The sequence below is a fragment of the Aegilops tauschii genome, chromosome 3, assembly GCF_002575655.3.
Source record: "Aegilops tauschii subsp. strangulata cultivar AL8/78 chromosome 3, Aet v6.0, whole genome shotgun sequence".
NCBI classification, from domain to species: domain Eukaryota; kingdom Viridiplantae; phylum Streptophyta; class Magnoliopsida; order Poales; family Poaceae; genus Aegilops; species Aegilops tauschii.
Window position 1 is genome coordinate 402,980,994 of NC_053037.3, and position 14,783 is coordinate 402,995,776.

General features: G+C 44.3%; 1 protein-coding gene across 1 annotated transcript; it reads right to left on the reverse strand.

The window, feature by feature from the left end:
- Positions 1-1,913: 1,913 nt before the first annotated feature.
- Positions 1,914-5,943, reverse strand: LOC109771842 (probable galacturonosyltransferase 15). The gene is made up of 6 exons (XM_020330535.4): positions 5,456-5,943; positions 5,289-5,353; positions 3,959-4,129; positions 3,064-3,636; positions 2,656-2,967; positions 1,914-2,535 (listed from the first exon to the last, which is right to left on the reverse strand). Exons 1-6 carry the CDS (start codon positions 5,643-5,645, stop codon positions 2,257-2,259), a joined length of 1,590 nt encoding a protein of 529 aa, XP_020186124.1. The 5' UTR covers positions 5,646-5,943; the 3' UTR covers positions 1,914-2,256.
- Between the last annotated feature and the right edge of the window lie 8,840 nt (positions 5,944-14,783).

Below are 14,783 nucleotides of genomic sequence, written 5' to 3' on the forward strand. Positions count from 1 at the left end.
GTAATTTACTATTCGGTGTTTTTTGAAAGTCCCGCCAGCGCAACGTCGGCAACATCCAAAATGATCGGCGTGCATGTGTTTGCATGCATTAGCTGTTTTGAAAATATGCTTTGTGGTTGCATATGGTAAAATTTGAGGCCCATCTGTTCACTGTCCGCGGGTGTGTCCGCATACATTTTAGGGGTCATATTTGCAGGTTGCGGCCGCAGATGCTCTTAAGGCGAAAACTTTAATAACCAGTTTGAAAACCACGTTAACGAGGGCAATTGGTCTAAAATTGAGCCTCATTGCAATAAAATGAACCCTTTTTTTGGGCGAACCAAGAAAAGTTTCTCTTTTTGGCAGTGAGTTCATCTTGTTAATTAAATGAAGAGTTAAATACATCACATGTGCCTCAACTTGTCGGGCACGGTCACTTTGATGCCTAAACTTGTAAAATACACGAAACTGATGCCGTAACTTGTCTAAGCGTTCAAATACGATGTCTCTGCCTTTATTAGGGTGTATGCACTGTCCACATGGCGTGCTAACATGGCATTGGCCCACATGTCAATGGTTGAGAGAGAAGTGTGATGGTTATTTTACAGAAAACTCTTTGTAGTTTAAAGAAATTTTACAGAAAACCCGTCACACTTTATTTAAATACCCCAAACTGCATTGATCCTACTTATCAGATCTGGGTCCTGCATGTCAGGCTGTTGGATGAAATAGTAGTAAGAAGAAAAATAGGGCGAGTTGGCAGGAATCAAACCCAGTTACTGGCCGCACAGCATGTGCACATGTGCCAACACCTATGCCACGAATGGTTGTCTGTTTAGTACAAAGATAATCACCTATTTATAATAACGACAACCATACCGGGCGAAATAATAAAGAGAAATTTCTAAAAAGGAAAAGTTGACTCGCGGGAAATTGATAAAATATTAAGAAATTCTCACGAAAAAGAGAGAACTATTCAACATATTACCTGTCATAATAAACTTAAGAAATATTTTTGGAAAAATCCATTAAGAAATTGTAAACGTGTTTTGAAAAATGTTTGTCAGGCATTCAAAAAATAAGAAATATATTTCATAAAATGTTCAAGTTGTATTAAAAATTTATTGTGTAAATTATTCTTACTTTTCTACAAACATGTTTTACACACATTTAAAGAATTTATTTTTGTTACACAATGATTTTTAATACACATTGAACAGTTTTCAAAATACAACATTGTTGATTTTTAATCATTATGTATTCTAAATATACAATGAAGAAACACAATAACTATGCATTCTTGTGGTCCTGAATGAAAATTAAAAAAAATACACAATATTTTATAATATACCTTGAAGTGTTTAAATCCACAAAAGAATTAGAAAATGTTCATGTTCACGTCTTCGAACTACACAATAATAAAAATAGGATAAGATTTAAATATACAATAATCGAATATTAATAATTATCGTATTTTTATATAGGAAAATTTACATATCATAAAAACCAAACAATAACTTGAAAAAATACAATGAAAATTGCAGAGCGAGAGGTAGACTATATAGGTTTCCAACTTACAGTTTTTTGCAAAGTACTGTTAGTCCAGATTGTTAGCGTGCGTGCCATTAAAGGTGGAGGTCCCAAGTTCGAAACCCATTCAATGGAGCAGTTTTTTTTCCTGTTATTAGCACATAGAGAAATGGCTTAATCGTGGCATCTAATTAGACCTTAGGGGGTTTCTGCAAAAAGAACATTCACCTAGCGCAGACGATGCTCACATCCACTGACATCTGGGCCCGCCGCCAGTTGTCACACCACGTGGACAACGCATACGTGCGGAGGCACCATATATGCACCGTGCGACAAGTTATAGCACCACTTTTATGTATTTTACAAGTTTGGGCACTAAACTGGCCGTAACGGACAAGTTAAGGTACCAGTAATGTATTTGACTCTTAAATGAACCATAGTTCCATACAGTGAGTTCATCATTGGAGCCAAAGAAAAATTATCTCGTGGCTACAACTTCTGCAATTTCCACTTTCCGTTTTGTAACTAATAACAAATAAATATCCCAGTTATATATATGTATACGCCATGAGTAGTTTCTACTCAGTGGCATTAAACCAGCAAACATGGCAGAGCCAGGTCGAGGAAAGGCTGAAGGCAGCACCTACTTCCCTCTCCTCACAAACCCAGCGCCGCACCCGATTCTTGCACCGGATCACTGTACGTATCCCCTTTTCCAGCTTGAATCTTCTCCCTGTTCCATTACCGTCATTCCACTACGCCACAGCCTCGTAGGAAGCTGTCCGAGTTATTCAAGTGCCCGAGCCACAGCTCCCGCAGCTCCGGGAACGCCACCTCCAGCCACGGCTTCCGCGGCCCGCTGAAATGCAGGACGGCGGAGAGCTGCAGCAGCTCGGCGTCGGGCATGCGCCAGCCGAGGTCCGGCAGGTGCCACAGCGGCTCGATCGCCTGCACCCGGCCGTCGAACGCTATCAGAGCCGGCGGCAGCGATCCCATCTTCCACAGCCTGAACCCCGATTCGCGGTTCTGCACGCACCCGACACAAGAAATTAATGAACCTTGTCACTTCTCACTTGTCTTGTCGGTAGAGTTGATTGCTCGATCGTGGTAGGAAAATGGTGAGAGTTCAGGGAAAGGAGGGCTTGCCTTTTGCAGCCATAGCTGGTACGTCTCGGTGACGTTCGCTCCTCGCCAAGCGTCGAGGTCGACGATGGTGGCGCCCCAAGACCACGTGCAGTTCGAACCGTCGAGGCCTAGCGACGACACTGCAGGGTCAGAGAAGTTGAGGTGCTCGCTGAGCGTCCTCTCGATGCAGATGCCACCGTCTGCGCCGGGCCGGTGCGCGCCGACCGCGCCCATGATGTTCCCGTCCAGATCCTGCTCCCACAGCCCGGCCAGATCCTTGCGCACCAAGACGTCGTCGTCGAGCAGTATCACCCTCGGGAGCTCCGGGAAGAACTGCACAGGATGGTAAACACACCAGATGCCAATTGTTACTCACCATTTCTCCCATCGACGCTAGTAATACAGTGTCTTCCTGTTCTTTTGGTTTACCTCTGGGAGATGGATTTTGAGATAGTTGAGGATCGAAAACGTGCTTGGCTTGGTGGCCTCAAGCCTTCTGTACTCCCTCTCCACCGATCCATCACACAGCTGGTGGTAATCCAGCGAGCTCTTCTGGACCTCGTCGATGGTCCTCATGACAGAGGCGATGGCATCGCCGTCGCGCCAGTCGAACTGGTGGAGGCCCTTGACCTCGACGACCGCCGGAGAGACCGGGTGCAGCGCGAACCACGAGTGCATCGGGACGTAGCTCTTCTTGTCGGTGACGACGTGGAACACGAGCCTCGACGGACCGGCCGAGCTCCGGACGGCAGACGCCACGGCGACGGCGGCCGCAAGAACGTTGTCGGTGACGAGGCAGACGTGGATGCGAGAGGCGTCGGTGAGGCGAGGGGCGTACTGCGGCAACGGTACCGGGGAGCGGGCCGCGGAGTTCACCGCGAACTCCTCGGCCAGCCGCAGCGCCAGGCAGTGCATGCTCTTGGGGATGCCGAGCGAGGCCAGGTGCCGGTTGAACAGAGTTCGGATTCTTGACGACTTGAGCTTCCGGTCCATCTTTAGCAGCTGGTTCAAATCACACGCACCAGAAATTCAGAACGAATGAATGATTACAGGTTTGCATGTTTGACAAATCGAGGCGAGTGTCCCTGCATGACCATGCAGATGAAAGCACCAGATCATATCTCTAGGCCAGAGAAGGCATGAGCAGGGGACAACACAGGGAGCATATGATGAGGCCTTTCCGCGGGGAAAGCACTTTGGTTGCTGAATTCAGCTAAGGTGGCAGTAACATGCAGCTGCAGGCATGCTACCGAAAAACCGCTAAAAGTTGAGCAAGGATTTTCGGGAGAAAGTGTCAAAGTGCTTGTAAATTTGACGTACGTACCATGGCCATTATCTTGACCACCACGGCCTCCATGTCAAGCCGATCATAGGACGCCAGAATGGTGTCCATCTCCACCATGAGATCGTCCAAGGAATCTGGTGCCGCTTCCACCACCACGGGGTCCAACAGGGTAGCTACCCTGTGGCTTCTCTTCCACTCTTTCATAAATTCCTGATTATTCCATTCATCAAAATTGACAGTCATTTTATCAGTAAAAAGTACTACTAGTAAGAAGCATCATGTGTGTTCTGCGCATGAAAACAAAGATCTACTGTATGAGCATGCGACCACAACTCCACAACCACAAGGCCGCAACTGCTTGGAAAAGAGCAAACGCACGTATAGTTCCAAACACAAAGGATCAAAGGTCTTGTCGGATGAGCATTTCCACGCTGGACTGCAGGCCACTAGTAGAGAATCCGAGCGAGCAAGTCGCCTCATTCACAAGAAGAAAGTCACAAGGGTTTTGTACATATCCATAGCGGCTCGCAACAAAATAAACCCAGCACACCAACTGGTCGGACCCGCCAGGCCGGAATAATGCAGGCACGTACGTACGAATCTACCACTATGCAGAGTTTCGTCCTCCTCGTCAAATTAGGCAGTTTTTCTGGTACAAATTGACCAGAAAAAGTTGCCAATCCATGACCGTTTCACGTAGTACCAGCTCCACTTTTGAAGAACACAGGCCCCGAACGCCGCACAGTATGAGCAAAAGTGTTTGACCACGGTCGGACTTTACTTTTTTTAGGCGACTTCGGTCGGACTTGGATTAGATGGAGATGGATTGGTCACACAACTCAACTTACACACCGGCTAAACGGCCTATTTAATTTATTTATTTATTTTCGGATGTATAATAAAACCGCAGGGCACCGCAGAACATGCGCATTGAATACGACTAGTAGCTCAACCGGGGCGTCAACCGTGGAGCTCTGGCAGTCCAAAGTACAGTGCCCGGATGAGACCGGGCGATGGGCTCACGGCCCCGCCCGTCAGCGGGTCGGGCACGGCCACGTGGTGGAGGCCACGGTCGAGCGCAGCGACGTGTTGCCGACCTGGCCTGCCCCTAAACATTCCCGTTCCCGTGAACGACGCTTTACTGACAGGGAGCAGAAGCGCGTGAGAATCTCCGTGCCCATCCACCACCCATTTCCGCCACGCCGCCGCAGGTAAAAAAGATGTCAAAGCTCATGTAGAAGTAGAAAGCCCGACGCCTAACTTATTACGCGGCCTGCCAAAGTCCAAACACATTTTGACGCGCACGATCGGACACTGGCCTAACACACTACACTGGTAGTACTGTAGAAGCCAGGTCGGCCGGACTCACCTCCGTCGCGTCGCCGCCGCCGCCGTAGAGCCAGCGCCCGAGCCCCGCGCTCCAGTCCGAGCAACCTGAGGCACTCACACACGGGAATGGGGGAGTAAGTAACCGGTGTACACGCCACAAATCACCGACGAGGAAGGGGAATATGGGCTGCGAACGAGCTTAGTTACCGGTGGCGGAAGGGCAGAGGGAGGCGCCGGTCTCGATGGCGAGGAGCGCGGCGCGGAAGAGGAGAACGCCGGCCAGGAGCCCCGTGACCACAACGGAACGGTAACCTCGCCGCGCCGCCTGCAGCTGCTGCGGCGCCTTCGGCTTCGTCGCGTCGTCGTCGGCGGCCGCCGCCGTGATGTACAGCCTCATTGCCTACAATCCCCCTCGCGCGAGGCCGCCGACTCGCCGCCGCTCATGAACGGGCGAGGCTACGCGAGCCCACGCTCCAGCTCGAGGAACAGTGCGGGGCCGTGGAGTCTGTATGCGCGTGGCGGTGTGGGAACGCGGGGAGGGGGAAAGAGAGGTGCGTGGCGCGGGGAGTTATAGGCATCAGCGAGGGAGAGTGAGACGAGCTAGCCAGTGCCAGTGAGAGAGAGTGGGAGGGAGGTGGCGAACCGAGCCGAGCGGCTCCGCGCCGGGCGCGTACGTATGTGGAAGTGGTAGAGCAGCGCGGGAGGGCGATGGGATCCGCCGGACGGGGGAAGAGAGCGACCTGAAACGCGGGGAGAGGACACCGACAGTGGCTGACGGTGACGCGCGGGGCCCCGGAGGCTTGTAGACTGGCTGTGGCTGGCCCGTGGGGGCAGGCATCGGGGCGCTGGTGTGGCTTATCCGGTGGTGCTGCATGCCGCGTCGCGCTCGCAGGTCGCATGCCGCTCGTTAGATTTAGCTCTCGCATTATGTGCTTTGTCTGGTTACTGGTTGAGCACACGTACTATACGGATGGTATCTCCATGTGACTGGCTTCTGACTCTTGTGGAATCTCTTCGCCGATCTGCTGCCATCCTGCCCGGTAAAAATGGCAGTCCTGTCCCGTTGGAATACGGGTAGAGGGTACACGGGCACAAAGTAAAAATTTCCTACCACGTAGATTATGATGATGCCAATGTGGCATATCACGAGATTTTCGCGGGGAGCATAGACTCGTGCGATAGACCTGGGTATGGACAGCCCGGCCCAAAAACCTGGGCCGGGTCGGGCTTTGCATTCGGGCCTCATTTTTCAGCCCAAAAGATAGTTTGGGTTTCGGGCTTATCTTTTTCATGATTTCAGGAGAATTTTCGGGCTTTGGGCTAGGCCTGCATGTGGAGATACAGAAAAGTGTCGTTCGAGCCGAGCTTCGGGCTTGTAAAAGGAGTGATTCGAACTTCATGACGGGCTTGGAGATTGAAGGTCAGGCTATTGCAGGCCCGTCTCGAAGCTTGGCCCGACCTGGCCAATGATCAAGTTTATCGTGCGAATGCAGATTAAGTCTAGCGTGTTGATGCAATTAAGGCACCACTAAGCTAGAAGGAAATGGGTACAAATAGAAGCGTCGTAAGGCGGCTAGGGTGAAGCCTTCCTTTCCTCACTTTTTACTCGTGAGCATGTGGATTCATCTCCCCTATGCTTGTGGCTTCGGTTGCCGGTGACAAAGAGGGGAATCCTAGTGCAGCGGCTCCGACTTGTAGATAAGTTAGGGTTTTAGTCCACTTATGGAGGCGGTGCTCGGGCAGATGGAAACCCTTCATCGTTGAGTTTGTCTTTGAGGTTTCGGTCCTCCCAAGTCCGTCTGTCGCGACATATTGGACGTAATTCCGGCGTAGTTTTCTGCCGGCTCATCAGGATGACAAGGTTAGGATTTCTTGTCGTGTGTACGCGACGTCGAGGTTTGATGTCAGATTCTTCATATCGATTTAAGGGTTGCGACTCCGGTTCGTTGATCCTTAGGGGCACATGTATGATGATTTTCCAGTTGTCGTCAACAAGGTGAGATGGCTCCCACATGAGAGCGACGAAAGCGACGCATCAACGGCCTGTTCTAGCTATGACAATGGTCATCGGTCGTGCTTTGTACTTATGGTGAACCTTTATAATATATTCGGTTCCTTCTAAAAAAACAGTGTTGTACATAGCATATGCGCAAAATAATAAAGACATGCATGTTGTTCTCTAATACTCCCTATCAGAGGCGGAGGACGAAAAAAAATTAAGGTGAGGCGAACTCTTAAGTGAAGGCCAATACACACTACCAATGCACATTAATATTTTCATGTGATCCTCAACAGAATATACATGCTCTTCTTCCATGAAATTCACTTGACCTTGATGAGTGTCATGTGTCGAAACATTGACACATTCATAGGTGCTTGGATTGGAGCTACTACCACTACCAAGTACTTCAAAATATATTTTTCAAATATGTAGTTCACAACACTAAATTGTCACTAAAAATCTAAAATCATTACAATTGTATATTACAAGCTATTAAAAAATGCTACTGAAATTTAGAGATATACCCCTCCCCTTTGGCTTTGCTAGCCCCTCTTTCCTCTCAACTTTCAGTTGGGGACGACGCTACCCTGCACTGCGTTCTACTGGCTGTGAAGGATGCCAAGTTGAGCGTTGGCTTTTAAAGCGCTAGAACAAGTCCACCGGAAGTTGTACATGTACGTGTACGTGCAAAACTAGAAGAAGCAAGCAACCTAACAGCTCGATTGATCTTCCTTGCAACAGTGCACGCACGGTTAGGCAGAAGGACACGTAGGTACGTGATCTGGTAGAGACTAGCTCGTAACTGATCAGATTGACTCGATCTCAACGGAAAAACTCATGGCGACTCACGAACTAAAAACTCGTGCCAGCTGAGAGATGCACATGCATAGGTATAAGAAAATTTTACAAACGATTCAAGGTATGGCAGCCGCCAGCCCTTGCCCACTAGAGTCCTCCGCCAGTGCTCCCTATGTTTTTCTTACTCCACATATTAATTTTGGTCAAAGTCAAGTTTTGTAAACCTTGACAAAGTTTATAGACAAAAATATTAACATACACAATAACAAATTAATACCATTAGATTCATTATTGCAAGTACTTTCACATCATATAGATTTGTTATGATAAATGTTAGTATTGTTTTTTTATAAAGTTGGTCAAACTTTACAAAGTTTGACTTCAGCCAAATCTAATTTGCAGAGTAAATAAAAATGAAGGGAGTATAAACATAAATTACATATTATATCTATTAGTTTGAAGTTGATTCTACAATCACGACGTCAAATGTCCTTTTTTTTCTAGTTGGACCACCCCAAATGTCTTTATCATTTATTCATGACTAAACTTGGCTACAGGTTCCTTCTTAATGGAGTTGTATATCGTGCAACTACAAAGGAAGTTATCGAGTAATCTCTTCATCCTCTCATCTTCATGTCTACACCAGCATAACTTGACAATTAACGTACATTTGTAGTTTCTATCTCTATGATTTTTATGGCACATATTTTAACAAATTAAAATGTGTGGATGTGGTCAGGCCGCCGGCGGCGCATATGGGAATCGTCTCCTTCTTGAAAGTGTCGGCGCGGTTAGTCCTTGCCCTTCGTGTGGCTCGGGGAAAATCCCGATCCTTGGATCGGGCGGCGGCGGCACATCGGTGTCGTGCCCTCCCCAAAGGCGCTACCTTGAAGTTCATGGTTCATCGTGCGCGGCTTCTTCTCTTCATGATGACTTGTTCACTTCTAAGGGCTTGTGTCAATACTCGCTTTTCTACCTGCTGTTTATATTTGGAGTTGTATGGGGTGGTGTAGCTGTTCTTCGGCATCCTTATATCTTGTCATGTGTGTGTTATGGTGTCAAGTTAGCTAGGAGTAAGTTAGTACACTAGAGTACTAGTGGGAGTATAGATAGTTAAGTTGGCTACTATGGCTGTCAACGTGGAAGTACAATACTCTATGTCTAAACCAGGTTTGTTAGTTTGCTCTGAATATTAAACTTTCCGTATGAATGTTTGAAATGTAGTACCGCAGTGTACTATTACATTGCGATTTAGTTAAAAACAGTCGTATAGACCGAACGGGATCAACGGACATCGCGTGGTTTAATTGTGTATCGCCCTGCACGGCATAAACCGAGCACTGGACCAAATGAAAGACTGCTTTGTGGTGCTTGAAGGGATCACTCTCGTGTGTACGCCTGCTCCTATGAATCAATGGAACTAGATCGGTACCGCGCCTTGGCGCGAGGGTGCCGGTCCCAACTTTTTGCTCAAGCAAGTAATGCTAAGTTAGTAGGAATCCAGATTTGGCATATGGATTCATATAGGATAAAAATATCTATGTTGCTCAATATCGACACGATACTATAAGGCAGAATCGATTTCAATACATCCGTAAGATTACAAAAGATAGCCCTGGCGCAAGTTGCCCGTTAAATCTAAATCGATGTAGTATGCAATCAATGCATGGTTCAAAGCCCAAAGCAATGCACCAAATATTTAACCACATGAAGTGTTAAGAAAGCAAGGTTGTTAAAGATACTAACTTCATAGGGAGATAATGCAACCTTTGTTGATTACCCACTTGCAAGCAAGGTAATGTGATGTGCTGAATACTGAAACCATATGTCTGTAGAAGTATTGGACCACAACCTTCACAGTACCGCGATCATCACACGGAATCTACCACAGGAAAACCGAACATGGATGCCATCATTCCCAACCTGGTAATAACGCCATCAGACCAAAAGATGTTAGAATATCAGCAAACACCAATCCAATGAACATTCTTTATTAGAGTTAAAAAGTTCAAAGCAAGGTATAGCCACATCAAACCCGGAAGGACATATTTCATACTCAATAGTTTAGAAGATAGAAAAAAAAGCAATGCTCATCATTATAGATACGAACAATAGTTCCATAAAATATTACTACCACCTGTTGACTTTTTCCACATAAAATGATGTCTCACTATCAAACTTAGCAGAAAGGTTTCCCCATAACTTGACTTTGATTTCATATGAGGAGAGGCAGCATGTGTGCATTGAACATTCTGATCTCTTGGTTATATAGTGGCTATAACCAAGAGATCAGAATGTTCAATGCACACATGGTGCCCAAACCATATACAAAGACAGGCAGTAGTAGAAACCTGATATCACAAATGATAATATCCTTTATAGGTACAAATTGCTTCCATGTTTATGGCTGAAACATGTGTACATCAGAAACTTTAACTACAATATGGTAGATATCTACAGGACCAAGCAAGAAATCAGAAATAGAACAGCGGGCGTCTTAAGTAAAGCAAGCACCACCCGATTACATATAAGTTTGTATTCATCCTCAGCACTGTCCAGGCTGAAGAGGGTACATAGGGTCACATACAGTCTGCAACATCTGCTTGTCCTTCGATAGCATAACAACATTAACTAAACACGTGGGTCAAACACATAAATAAACATATGCCGGACAATAGGGCGCAATAGAATCGGAGCTAGCAGAGACACAGGAAACTGCCTTAGAACATCCGAAGAGACACTCCCATAGCCAGACATCATTACTTCGTGCATCCACAAACAAAAGGATAGGGTCCTGGATATATATAGATTTGCAAGCGCAGATTAGCAGGATGCCCATCAAAGGAGTCATTTCTGATGCATAGTAAGGTTCATGATATTCAAAACAGTAATAATGGTAGACTTTGCATAACATGACAACACATCATATCTCATAATTAGAATACATTATATTACTGAAAACAGAAACTGAGGTGACCAATTGGAATAATCCCATTTTGGTGACCACATTCCATAGTTTAAATTCAAAAATTAGGCTTCTCCCTAAAGCATACACTCAGATAGGGGGCATTTAAAAAGAATCTGGATGAAACACACAGGCATACCTTCGATATTTCATTGCACATCTCAATGGAGACATTATTATCTTATGGACCTCGTTAAAATCGATGACCTTATTAGTTGCAACTATAATTATATGAAACAGGTACCTGCAACGAAAAATGACAAACCATGATGGATCATAAATGAATTAAGCAGCTGGTTGCAGCACAACATGCCCAACTTCTCACCTCTGTCTTTTTTATTTTTCTTCATTTATCAATACACATAGTGACACACCAACGCCTTGACTATGCTCTAGCTATCACAGTGGTTTACAAATTCCGGATTCGTATTCAAACAAATGAACTATATAATGAGTCATGATAGGTGGGTGAGCCTTGCTTCTGTTCGGTTGTAATTACAGGGGGCATGGTAGGTTGGGAGTCTGGCTTCTCTTTGTGTGTAAAGATAGTGTGTCAAGAGAGCCTTGCTTTTGTTCGGTTACAACTTCAGCAAGCTTGCTATAGAGAAAGTTTAATGAAAACACTTAGATAGCAAGTAAGCCATGTGAGATTAAAAAAAAGCACGGACACCAGCAAGAGAACTGAAATATTCCAGTTTCATGAAATGCATCTCCTTTGTACCTCTTATGATTAGAGGAAAGGCCATAAATGGAAGAACCCAGAGTAGATTTTATACCTACATATAATGGCAGGCTGGCAACAGTAGGGCATTTTCATTGGATAAATACATCAAATTTTACAAAACTATAATCAACTTCATCTCTGTGTACCTCATATGATTAGAGGAAAGGCCATAAGGTAAGAACCTAAAGTTAGCACAGGATTTATACATACATGTAATTACAGCGGCAGGGTGCTATGCTATTGGTGGTATCCTTTTTATATATATCCTCACTGGTTAGCTGACATAAGAAAAGGAGAAGATCAGAAGGGTATAACAATTATGAAGCTATAACAGTTATTAAACAATGTGTCAGGCTCACAGGAAAAAACTTAGCGAGTTTTCGTAAGAGTAATACAAAGAAAAACTTGAAATTGAAAATATACACTTAAAAGAGTGGCCGAAGTAAATTTTCCGCATAACACAGTGAATGCAATTTCATAAGAGGTAGCAAAACCATGTAATGCAAATAGGCTGTGTTTTTTTGGGATGTATGGAGCAAAACAATTCAACAACCCAAGGAGAATATTATGTTGCAGCGGATATATGAAGCTGAGTTATAATGCATAAAAGAATGACAATGGACAATAGTGACATAAGAGGGTAAACAGGGTTTGCCGGGCACTAATTATGTTGTAGCACAAAATACTAATAAATATTAACTCTAAAGATCAGTTAGGAGCCGGGGAAGGAACTGTAAATAGCATACGTCAGCAGATTAAGCAAAGAGGCACTGATTATACAGAGAGACTCCAACACCAAACAATTAGAGGGGGACATCAATCGCATACACGGGATGGAGGAAGAGAGCACAAACCATACTTCAAGCAGGGAGAAATCGTGTGCTATTTCAAACAGAAGTAACATTTTATCTAGTGCACAAAAATATAGTTGTACAAAATTACTTTATTGTGTCCCACTTACATAAATCATTTTCTTTTGATACTATCCCAGTTAAAGAGTTGGAAGTCTTAAGTCACAGGAAACAGGAAAGGCCATAAGGTGGTATATTTTTTGAATACCAATGTAATGAAAGGTGGTATCTTTTTCGAATACCAATTCATGGTGTCTTCTTCAAATACCCTCATCTGATACCTAATATAAGAAAAGGTGAACATCAGAAATCTATGTAAATAGTAGAAGAAGGATACAAGTATGATACAAATGAACCATATAATAATGATTTATAGAGATTATCTACAATGCATGGCAACCAAAATCGTTGCTTCTTTTGTTAGATATTATGATCCCAAAGTCTCCATACATAGACTAAATCAGTATAATCTCAGTGTCAACTACAAATATACACATTCTCAAACCTAGAGCAGCAAAACAACACGAAATAAATATACTAAAAGACTAAATTAATGGGGATAATTAAGGCAAAAAAAGGCAGCCCGGTGCATGTAGCTCCCGCTTGCGCAGGGTCCCGGGAAGGGTCCGACCACTTTGGATCTATTGTACATAGCCTTTCCCTGCATTTCTGTAAGAGGCTGTTTCCAGGACTTAAACCCGTGACCTCATGGTCACAACGCAACAGCTTTTACCACTGCGCCAAGGCTAATGGGGATAATTAAGGCAATGAAAAACAAAAGATGAACAATGATTATATTGAAAGATCAAATTAGTGGCAGACAAAGAAAGCATTTTGTTCTTAAAGAAACAGTGAAAACAACTTGCAGCAGGATAAAAGCATTTCTTTGAAAGTCTAGCAATATATAAATAGTTCAAATAGTAAAGGATGTATATACAATTTTAACACATGATTATGCAGAATAAACACACTTGACAGTTTCATGAGAAAAGCAACAGCTGACCAACGAACAGAACAAGAAAGAATTTATGTACATAAAGGAAACAACACTATGTTACTAAGATAGGAAAGAAACATATAGGCATGAGGCACGAGAAGGCTAGAGATTTAAAAAATAGTTACTTCAACATGATACCTGAAAGATAACTATATAACTTTCTCCCGTTGAGCTACCAGACACAAGTAACACAAACAGTGAGACAAAGAACACACCAAACCATTTTTTTAAAGATGGATCGGCTTCATGCACAGAGTATTCACAGTGCAGCATCAACACTGAACTCAAATATTTTATCCATCTATTTTTTAAAGGAGGAAAAAAACTCATCGCTATATAACATCTTCCATGATAGCAGAACTGGAAAAGGAGTGTTAGAGATAAGAGCGGAGTTGGGGATGGATGTAGTTCATGGGTGGGGGTCAGGAGGCAAGGCAAGTAATCTGTATACCTTTGCACAAGACAAAGACGACAAGGTCGCCGGCGCCGACAGCCTCTTCTGGCTCCATGAGTCCCGCAGCCATAAGCATCGATGATCTACTCCTTCAATAGAATGTTGATCAAATCATTAGTTTTCTATTTACCGCTAGAGATTATCCCGTGGTTCTTATTTCTCGATAACTTATGTGGACAGTAGTTTGTAAGATATATATGCATAAAGGCAATATCCCAAAGAAATATCTAAAATATTTGAAACAACATTATCATGAGCATACAAGTAAAGAAGATAGAAAATGTTGTGGATGGGCCAGACCTGCCAACTACCAACAAAATCTGTACAGACAATCCAGATCTCAAATGATCGTGGTGGTCTTCAAATCAAAACTAAGACGAAAGGGTGGTTGATGTGCTCTAGCAGCGGCAATGAGACTCTCCTTGTGCGTTAAGGTACATCAATTGTGGTCCAATTTTTTTGATTGGCAAGATCTGTTCCAAAAACCAGTTACCAATCAGTACTATGGTGGCTATTAAAGAATATAGCCATGATCAAAATATAGTAATAAGAAAACCTTCAAATATGCTTAGAACAATTTTAGGAAGAACCGGTTAGAGTCAGAACCCTACAACAATGGCGTTACAAAGAAAACACTTTCTGGTGGTCATTAGAGAAACATGACACTCACTTTTTAATCGAATTCAACTTGGAAGAAGCTGAGAACAATAGCTCGCAAAACTGGGATGTCGTATTCGCCAAGAT

What these genes read in the sequence shown, in the direction of transcription:
- LOC109771842 (XM_020330535.4), bottom strand. Translation starts at nt 5,645, where the DNA reads ATGAGGCTGTACATCACGGCGGCGGCCGCCGACGACGACGCGACGAAG. An exon ending in GCGGCGGCGACGCGACGGAG is followed by an intron (nt 4,130 to 5,288) that starts GTGAGTCCGGCC and finishes TGGAATAATCAG; the next exon opens with GAATTTATGAAAGAGTGGAA. An exon ending in ACCAGCTATGGCTGCAAAAG is followed by an intron (nt 2,536 to 2,655) that starts GCAAGCCCTCCT and finishes GGGTGCGTGCAG; the next exon opens with AACCGCGAATCGGGGTTCAG.